Below are 10,839 nucleotides of genomic sequence, written 5' to 3'. Positions count from 1 at the left end.
CAGCAGCAAATACACAGTTTTGCGGCTCCGAGAAAAAATGGCCAAATAAATTCAACATAAAAGAGTTGTGATGTTGGGGTTTTTAATAAAACAATTATTCTACTCGGGCTTGCTGGATATGAAATGATCATAACCAACTCGGCGCTACGCGCCTCGTTGGTTATATATATCATTTCATATCCAGCGCGCCCTCGTAGAATAATTGTTAAATATATATGTGAGCGAATTCGCTAAAAGGTAGTCGCTGGAGTTTTCGCTTGAGCACGGTGTGGCCGCTTAAAATTGAGGGGGCGTGCCGTCTTAGGGACAGTTCTAACACTTGGTGGGTGACTCTGAGTTGTGTGGCAAAAGCACAGGGCTGTGGGGGGGGGGGGGGTTGCTGCTTTGAGACTTTGACTGCAGTTAGAGTTTGTGGCCTGTTAAGTGAGACTTTACAGTGTAGGATGCCTTGGCAATTTTTCCTGGACTAGTGTCCCGGGGGAGGTACTGCCATATATAAACTATATAGGTAGTGCCGCTGTAAAGGGTATGGTTTTCAAGCAGTTTACTCTAGGACTCGGAGTATATAAATCATATCGTTTGGGTCTAGAATAGGGTATCATTTTTCACGAAACTGACCAGTCTTTTGAAGATTTTATCAAGACTAAGGAAACCAGAAATTCCCGCTCAAAAATATAAAAGAAATCGTGTCGGCAAAGTTTAAGTTTACGCAACTCAGCCTCAACAGTGTCGATAAATGGCTATCATGAAACACTTTTGGATGTTATTAGAGTGAACTCACAGTGTGCCGTGGGTGGGTGATTGGCAGTTGTGTGACCAAAGCACAGGGGTGGGGAGGGTGGCTTTTTTTACTTTGTGACGGCAGCAGTATTGGCTTGTTTTCACAATTTCTGCAGGCACCTTTTGACAAATCCAGTTAGATAGATAGATAGATAGATAGATAGATAAATAGATAGATAGATAGATAGATAGATAGATAGCTGAATATTAGAATATAAGTTCAGACTCGTTGCAGTATCTCGTTGCAGTATCTCCTTGACCTAAGAACTGAATTAGTATCTAAATGTCGTCATAGAAATAAGTTCCTACTGCACAATGTGAAGTAATGAGCTTCCACTTTAGGGAATTCTATAAATACCGAGTAATGCGCATTAATTAAGATCATTGTAGCCTGAAGATTGTGTCGAGAACATGAAACTCTGAGTCGCTACTGTGTCTCTTGCTTGTTTTATTATATATATATACATATATCTATATCTAACTGGATTTGTCAAAAGGTGCCTGCAGAAATTGTGTGTAGGTGTTCCGGGTTCAAATTCTGGCCAGGGACTACTTTTCTATTTTTTTTTTTTATCTACTACCACAAGTCCTGGGACCGAGTGATCAAAATGGAAGATAATACTTCATTTGAGGCAAACTGACAATGAAGGATAATCCTTCATTTGAGGAAGAGATCGTGTTGGTGAAGCATTGTGTGATTGCACTAACTAAAGAGCGATTCAAATAAAAACGTAACCTCGTTCCGACGGTCACAGAAGAGAGACCCTGGGAACGAGATTGACAAAAACGTAGATTTCTGTCACGAAACAACAAGAACTCGCTTGATAGGGAATCAAGGTACCCTGCCGTAGTTTATGAGATTTGTTTGTGGTACGTACAAACCGATCGCCGTTCAAAGTAAACAATTTCACCTCGTCGAAGCTTTCTTATGCTAAAACGCGTTACAGTGTGTATCTCAATGCAGCTCTTTTTTTGTCCTTATATAGCCGCCTTTTTGCGTTTCAACAGCTGAGACGTCCCTTTTACAGTTTTTCTCTCGTCATGAAAATTTAGAGCCTAAATCACAGTTTTTGGCGTGCTTCGGGAAATCTTTATTTTAGCTGGCGTTTTAGCCATGGAATTCCATCCAATAAAATAATTTTTGGATCACAAGCTGTATGATTCTCCACAAAAACGACCTTTTTGCAAACGTGTTATCATATTAAGCCGGAAAAATGTCGGGTCAAGTTTTTTTTAAGATTATCGAAAGGCAATCCGTGTAAATCGTGTCCTGTTGTCTCAATACACGAATCTTTTGGTCTATATTTTATTTATTCTTTATGTTGTTCCAGAGATTTAGGAAGTTATTACGATGCTTCATTTTATCTTCTGCGCGTCAGTTGTGCGTCATGAAATTACATAAAATTGCGTGACATAGCGCCTTTAAACTTCCGTGAAAATTAGCAATCAATCACAACTGATTTTCGCTGATGGTAAAACAACAAACCGAAACCCATGAGGCAACCATTTCTATTTCCGGCTTTTGGGGAAATACTCCGCCCTTTGTGGACTGTGGAAATTGGCAGGAACCACGTATTGCAAATGCCAAAGGACACAGGCTGTACTTCACAAACTTCGCTTCATTTATCCAGTTAACTGAGTTGTCCCAAGCTGGCTATCGGTGAGTTTTTAATATGTGCGCTGACTCGTCCCCAGTAGACTCTAACACGCGCCATTGACGAGGGGAATTCCATTCTCCCCTGCGCGCATCTTCCGCGCGTTTCCCTCTCGCGCCCACGCGTCTAGGAGCTCACGCGAGACACTCCCAATGTCAATCTATTGAGTTACTGGTTTACAACATCTTGAAGCAATTAGCTCTGATCTCGGAATGAATATAAACATCACTGTAAAACACCATCGAAAACTTATTTGACGCTCGCTTTTCACGCAGTTGTTTTCGCGTTTTCGGTTTCCCGACTATATGGGGGTCCTTATTAATTAATTTGAGGCACTTAAAGATTCGCTTCCGGCGTTTGTTTGAAGGAGTTCCTTTGTATTTTCTTACACAACATCAAATTAGCACCTTGAAATAAGTCGATAATAAGGCTAAGCCGAATAAGAGCCTGAAGAATAAAATGAGATTGAATTCAATAGCTTCCATGGATCCTCCATTTTTAAAAGAAATTCTGTAATGAAATGCTGTTTTGAACAAAATCACGTGCACCGTACTAAGTCAATTTGAAATGACGTAATGACGATGTCGTAGGGCTGTAGTCACCCTTCGTTTTCCGGCGAATACTCGTCTGACGGGAGCGTGCGCAGTTAGATTGCCGGTTCGATGGCAGGTACCAAGGACTTCCTTTCAATGCAAATTAATCACTCAGTAAGTGTCGTTTAAACCAAATTGAAAATAACATCACCCCACGTGTCAGTGTTTCCGCTGTTTTCCGGAGTTTTGAGGAGTCTACACAATTCAATTCACGCCTGAAAAAGGTTGCGAGTGTGCTTGAACAATCAAAAGGTGTGTTTGGGCCACAGCGAGCTGCTGTAAGACCACTTGATCCCAGTAATAAGAAAATTTTACTTCATTTTGCTATAACAGGCACAATTTAATTCCCAGTTTAGTTTGGTGAAAAAAATATGTTAAGAACTCGACGGCTCTGCAAATTTATTACGCAGGTGGAACTGTTTGGTGAAGCCACTATCTTTATGACGGTGAAAAATATCTAGCTCCGTAACTTCTTACCTATTTTCGCAGTATCTAATTATTTACGGGATGCTAACAACATTAGAATGAGCATTTACGCATAATGGTTTTTGAAGCGGTTTAAGAAATTGGAGAAGAGGAAATTTTTGGAGCTCCCCTCTCGACCTGCGCGTCTTTCGATTCGGGAACGCGCGTGTATTTCTCTCCCTCCTTACTCGCTCGCCGAAATTAGAGATCACTCACAGTCAAGCACAGGTCAAATCATCGTGTTCATTAAACGGAAAATTGAGGGAAAAAGTGACAACCGTAACAGCCAAACGCTGAACCGGAAAGGAAATCTCGTGTCAGCTGCGGAACGTCTGGGACAAAAGCGGCAATAGAAAATTGAGCACGCCTTTTAAAGGCGTGCTTAGATGGAATAATATGAAAGCAGGGCGGTGTTAATAATAAACTGAATTCTGAGAGTAATTTCACACATGCTTAGCTTTCAACTTTGAACTGATTCCTTACATTTGCATTAATGCTAAGAACGACGCCTTTAAAAGCTGCTGAGTCAACACTTTTCAAAGGATGGTAATCCAGTTTGGTTGTGGCACAGTAACTAAAAATAGCTCAGTGACTTAAGTCTTTGCACATAACGACGTCTTAACTTTTCTCTGTAACTTTATTGTCCCTCGCCGTAGGACGCCAAGCGAAATTGCGTCCGTACAGTGTCTTGGTTAAATTGCCTTCGATTAGGCCCTTCGCAGGGCTCAGAGGCGAATCCGTAAAGAAGAGCGTGTTGTCCATTCTAATTGACACGACATTGGCATTTGCCATTTTTTCGACATTCGCCACAAGGTTCCTTTTGCTTTTTTTGTGATTTTTCTTCTTCTCAAAACAACAGCCGATTTCACTGTCTAGCGGTTAAGTAACAAGCCATTGATCAATCCTCCTTAATATAAATTGAAAACCAAGTGTGCGTGGAATTTTGTAGTTTATGGTTTTGTTCTCAGAGTTCGAATGACTTTTAATTAAGTTACACAGCCATATTTTCGGATTATTCCGTCTAAGCGTAGTATTTTTGGCTTACCAAGGCGTGCTCAATATTCTACCGCTTTTAGTCTGGGACGTTCCCCAGCAAGCACGAGATTTCCTTTCCGGTTCTACGTTTGGCTGTTATGTTTGTCGGTTGTTTGCTCATTTTTTCCCTTGATGAACATAATGGACTGGCATGTGCTTGACTTTGAGTAGTGACGCTCGCCGAGAGGGAAGTGCTAACGACAGTGCAGTTGATTTTCGTGTAGTTGTGGGAATAATTCGCCCCTACTCGCTATGCAACTTAACACTTGATTAATCCAGAAACTACTTGTAAACAACACAACTCAAAGCTTCACAACAAAGATGTCTGTCGGGCATACATAATTAAGGTTAGAGACATCAGAGATAAACTTTGAAAACTGTTTGGCTGACATGAACAATTTTCAACAAGCCCAATCGCAATCAATTATAATCTTCTTCACTTTTGACCATCCATATCTCTTTTTGTATTTGCTGATTCATTCAAACCTTCTTTCATTGTTTTAAGTAGTTATTTTTACGTTTTGCTTGATTTGGTTGCCAGTTCACAGTCACTGAATTTAGCTAAATTTCGCGACACAGCCCTGTGAAGTTTGGCATTGTCTTGGCTGGCAGAGAAATTGAATTGATTACTAGATAACTATTTTCATACCTTAAATGGAAGGAGCGCCGATTTTGGAATTGGGTCGTTTATTTTTTTTCACATTGAAACGAAATTAGTTCATTTATTATTTGAACCTCATTAATTTAACACCTTGTCTATCGTTGCCTTTAGAAAGGAAGTTTTATTAGCGGAAATAGATGAACTGAGATCAAGCGAAGATCATTTGAAGACGTCATAACACTTCCGATTGTTTATTTTTGTATTTCTGTGTTAAACCGCTTCGAAGACCATTATGCGTAAATGTTCATTCTGTTGTTGTTAGTCATCCCGTAAATAAACAGATACTTCGAAAATACGCAGAAATTATAAAGATTTTTTACATCGTTAGAAAGATAATGGCTTCGCCAAACGGTTTCGCATACGTGATAAAATTGCAGAGACGTTGATCCAAGAAACTAAATTGTGCCTGTTTCTGGTAAAATGAAGCAAGTGTCACATCAGTGAGATCAAGAGATCTTACAGCAGCTCATTGTGACACACACCTTTTGATTGTTTATCTTTTTGAGGCGTGAGTCGGTTAATTTGAACACTGCCTTCTCTCTTTCCTAACATAAACACCTATATGCCTATGTTACAGGTCAGCTGTCATTAATGGGTATTGCAAACTCGAAAGTTAAAAAGAGTTTTTTAGTATAATCTCGAAACATCACCTCTCCTGGTCTAAAGTTAGCATTCTTTCTTTAATTCACGCTTTAACAACTCTTCCACTAATTTCTCAGTCCTTTCAGAGATTTGGAATTGATTCGTGACGAGCGATAATTGTCTTACCGAAACCCTTAAAACAAACTTAAAGTGGCCGTGGTAATCATATCTATACACTACACTAATAGGATAATATTAATAGTTATAATCAATGAAACAGACTGGAAAAAAATTTATTGATTTTATCAAACATTACACATTGCTTATGTTGCTTATTTTATCTTTTTGTCATTTCTATCGGTAAGAAAATTTCATTACCGGAAATGACTTTAAGTGACTACTAGCAGTAGCGCATCTGAAAGCGTCAGAACTCCTTCGATTTGTTAAGCACAAGTATGAAACATCAATTTATGGGTTTAAGAGCAGCATAAAAACACTGAAATTAAGCACTTAATCTCACGTCATGATATGAAGCGAATATAGAAAAGCAAAGAAAATAACAATACACTAATATACTGAGGCTTAGAGATTCAGCGCACATTTCCTCCCAGGAATGTAGTACTTGAGCCTTCATTTCCAGTTGACGCCTCTCCTAACGTTAATTAAGAAACATATCGTTAGGGACGCTGTTTAGAAAAGTTGTTATCTTTGTGACGATGCACGAATCTTTTTACTGTTGCCCTATTTTTGTGGTCGGATTTTCGCAGTACTCTGTATCCGTCTCTTTGGATTTTCAAAATTGTGTAACAACATCCTTTGTTTTTTGCCTATAAGGGCTTGTGAAGCGGTTTTTCAGTTCAGATAGCTACATAAATTTCTGACGTCTTTTGCTACGCTTTTGGAGGTCATCATGAATATCAATTTTAAATAATTCAATTAATCTGCAAACAATACAAGGCAAAAATTCCAATAATATACTTCGAATTAGACCATTAGACAAAGATTTAATTTTGTCCTAATTTGTTTCAAACAAGGAAAAATAAAAAAAGTTCTTCCTTTATCATTGTACACGTAGAATAAATTTTTGGTGCTGGCTGCCCTCCTTCTTTTTGGGAGAAATATCTTTATGGGGAGCTTAAAAAAGCTCGCCAGTAGTTAGTTAGTACTGTCATCAAATAAACACCATTCACGATTATTGTTAAAGCGTGAATAAGAGACATGCAGAGATCACGCGAATGCCCATCGTCGGAACCGGAACCGGAACCGCTCAGACTAAGCGAATTCCCACCTTAAAAAAAAAAAAAACTTGGATGGTCTTTAAATATACACTTCATACGATCACCCAAAAGCAGGATATTGTTACAAATAATAGTTATCCACTCAATATTGAAACTTTGTATCACTGACCGGCGGAATCGAATGTTTCGCATATCGCAGACAAGCATTTGCGAGTGTTAGTGGTGACTTTCGTCAGGTTTGAATGGTCAAAGCATTTTGTTTGTGACACATTTACCTAAAATAGTTCAATGACTTCACTTGCTCATCGTAATGACGTCTTCAATATTTTCCGGTAACTTTTGTGTGTATCACTTCGGGACGTAAAACCAAATGCTCTTGTCGTGATCTCTTTATCCAATCATCAATAAAACAATACCTGAAGGTCACAAACAATTTGGCTATAAATTTCCGAGTTTTCTCAAATCAAGTTTAAAGCTATCGTGCACAGAGGATAAGAGATTCTTAGGTCAAAACTGACAGTATGTCGTCCATCATAGTTGATATCTCTTTGGGATTTGTCATTTTCTTGTTACTCTTTACAGCTTCTATTTTGCTGTTTATTTTAAAGTTCTCCAAGAGAAAAGACACAAAAGCTGATTTCACCGTTCAAAGATCCAATAACAACAGATTGTCACGGCACCTTGGAAAGCTGGAACAAGTGTTGTTGCAAAGAGAAAAAACAAATAACTGGGGAACTGTAACTTCAGTTTTGCTGTTAGACTCTGAGCAAGAACTCAGTCATGAACTTCTTGAAAAAGCGCTTGGTCTTCTCACAAAACGATATCCCTTGTTACGAATGAGAGTTAAAAACTTCCACGACAACAACCAAGCCTATTTTGAGGAAATGGAAAACCCAGAAACGGTAGACTTTCAGCTCTTAAACAAGACAACAGCTGATAACTGGACAGAAGCCTTTGATGAAGAACTAAACAGTTATTTATTTAACATTGAAAAGGGTCCTTTGTGGCGTGTGAGATTGCTTAAAGAAACCTACAGCCATGGAACATTTCGGAACGCTTTACTTTTTACATTCCAACACGTCATCTGTGACGCGCTATCCATCTTTGAACTTCAAAAATACCTACAGAAATTATTGATTTCTCTCCACAATGGTGAAAAGTTTGAGGTGGAAAGCCTTCCATTAAGACCTCAGTTAGAAGAATTAATTCCCGAACTAGCAAGGCCTAATGTCTTAGAAAGACTGATGTTTTCAAGTTTCTTCATGCTCCAAAAAGTCAAAGCATTGTTTTTCAAACCAAAGAATTTGTTTCTTACGGTTTACCCTCCTGTGGCCAGCACAGAGCCATCGGTAACAAAAAAGACTTGTCTTTTGACTCGAGCTCTCACGAAAGAAGACACTGAATGTTTAATCAAGAGTTGCAAGTCCAACAAGTGTACTGTACATGGTGCAATAACTGCGTCTACGAATTCGGCAATTGCTAGAATTATGCAGCGAGAAAAAGCGAGCTTAAAAGGTCCAGTGGCCGTTGAATCGACGTATTCTATCAGCATGAGAAAAGAATGTGAACCAAAACTGAACAGTAATGAATTCGGTGCTTATGTCACTGGGAGTACATTGTCAACCGCTGTTCCTGTAATCAAAGATCAGAAAGGCTTCTGGGAGCTTGCGCGAACGTGCACTCGCGAGGTCCACGCGGAGATCAAATCCGGAAAGCATCGAAATCTGCTGAAGCTCTATCATTGTATAGATATTCCGACATACTGCAAAATGTCAAATTACGAAGACAACCAGGGTCGTAGAAGCCACATTTTTAACATTAATAATTACGGGTCTCAACAAACAAATCAGCCTGAAAATAGCCCGTATAAATTTGCTGGAACATACTTTGGTGTCCAAGCTGCAAGAACTGGTCATATATTCGGGAACAATTTGATGACCGTAGATGGTCAACTTTACTGGGCTGTTGAATATTTCCCACATGTAACTACAAAGACACAAGCAGAAGAATTCTTTAACTTGTCTCTAGACATACTGAACCAAATGTGTAGTAATCATACATGACTCAACAACGATGAAACTGAGATCTCTATCTTCACAGTTAGAAAAAATAAAAGTGGTAGACGTAATATATTCTTGGTATTTATTCACTTAATAATTTATTGATTATGAGTACCGTGACTGAGGCAAGGTTCAAAGAAATATAATCCTATTTTTTGAGTTCATTCGAAAACGTTTCTACCAATAATTGTAACACCTTGTGGCTACAAAATTTCTTTTGGTTTTGTCTCAGAAAATAGCGTGCATCATATTTAGGAGAAGAATCAATGATTTTTTTTGTTTTCCGTTTTAGTGGTGAGGGCGTGGAGGGAAATCCTTTTTCAATTACCCTCAAGTTCCGCGATAAAACGTCCAGAGAAAAAACGTGTTCCGTGGCGACTTCTATGGTCCACCATAGGCAGGGTATTTCCCCTATCAGAGGGAAGTACGAATGGTTGCGTTTCCTTTTTGTGTAAAATCAATCGGCTTTGTGATTTAGAGATAATCTTCATCGACGTTGAAAGGGGCTATGTCACGCTATTTGCTTTGTAATTTGATGATGACACATTGACGCTCCGCCATAAAATACAATAAAACTGATCGCAATAAGCTCTTACAACTGTAGGACAAAATGCAAAAAATGCAAGACTGCCTAAAATATTTGTGGATTGAGAAAACAGGATAAGATTTAAGCGGATTGCATTTCGATAATATTGAACAAACGAAAATGTTGTCCGAGGTTTTTCCACGCTTTATGACCGACGCGGCGCTTAGATAAATATCGTTTCTTAGCCGTCAGAATCTTTTCGCTTGTGATCCAATTATTAGTTTACCAGACGCCGAATAGACTCGATATTCTAAACAAGCACCGTGATATCGGCCTGGAAATGCTACGACGAGAATACTGAAGTTGCAATCAGACGTAGCAAAAACAAACTTTAACTTTTATGCATCGGCTTTCAGATGCACGTCACAGCTGATGAAACGCCAAAAAGGGCCATGAAAGGAGAGAAGAAAACCTGCATTGAGAAAACGCGTTTTAGCATAAGAAAAAAAAAAGAGCGTTGAAAAGGTGAATTTTTTTTTCGTTCTTTTCAGAAAGCGATCCGTTAGTAGGTACAGCCAACGACAAATCTCCTGTAGGGCTATAGCTCGGGAGAATCCTGATTGCCATCAAGAGAGTCGGTGACGTTTTATGAGAGAATCAGTCACAGTGAACGTTTTGTCTGAGGTCTGGCCACATTGTCGGCACATAGCAGTTGATATGAGCGATGCAAACATCCTAGTTGGCACAATTTTGCACTGCACATGCAAAATGTGGTCAGTCAGTTCCCAAAAACGTTAACGGATCCCTGTATTTGTCATTGATTCTTTTGATAAAGATGCTGCAGTCGAGTCCTCAATTAGTCCTGCAGAGGTGAGGAAATCTTTGCGATCACAAACTATCCCATATGCAATCATAAATCGAAATACCAAATATCATAAAAAACTGCCTTCGCAATTTGACACTGATCTCGCAGTATGTCGGAATACCTATACAATCATTGATAAAGCTTCAGCAGATTTCGATGCTCCCGATTTGATCCGCGCTTGGACCTCCGCACCACAAGTGGACAACTGGAGTACAACGGACATCGTTTCTTAGAAGACCAAGCGCTTTTTCAACAAGTTCCTGATTCAGTTCTTACTCGGTGTGTAACAGCAGAACTGAAGTTACAGTTCCCCAGTTATTTGTTTTTTTCTCTTTCTAACTCACCCTTTCCAGCTTTCCAGGGGGGTATTTATATCAGA

At 39.2% G+C, this 10,839-nt stretch overlaps 1 protein-coding gene across 1 annotated transcript; it reads left to right on the top strand.

Annotated features, from left to right (window-relative positions):
• The first annotated feature begins 7,432 nt into the window (after positions 1 to 7,432).
• LOC137997218 (uncharacterized) lies at positions 7,433 to 10,072 on the top strand. The gene has a single exon (XM_068843094.1). It carries the CDS (start codon positions 7,531 to 7,533, stop codon positions 9,070 to 9,072), a length of 1,542 nt encoding a protein of 513 aa, XP_068699195.1. The 5' UTR covers positions 7,433 to 7,530; the 3' UTR covers positions 9,073 to 10,072.
• Positions 10,073 to 10,839: the final 767 nt, after the last annotated feature.

Source organism: Montipora foliosa, chromosome 1, assembly GCF_036669935.1.
Source record: "Montipora foliosa isolate CH-2021 chromosome 1, ASM3666993v2, whole genome shotgun sequence".
Taxonomy (NCBI): Eukaryota; Metazoa; Cnidaria; class Anthozoa; order Scleractinia; family Acroporidae; genus Montipora; species Montipora foliosa.
Note: the sequence above shows the minus strand (reverse complement) of the source record. Positions and strands in the feature narration are given on the sequence as shown.

Bases quoted from the DNA above. Each gene is read 5' to 3' on its own strand.
- LOC137997218 (XM_068843094.1), top strand. From the start codon at position 7,531: ATGTCGTCCATCATAGTTGATATCTCTTTGGGATTTGTCATTTTCTTG.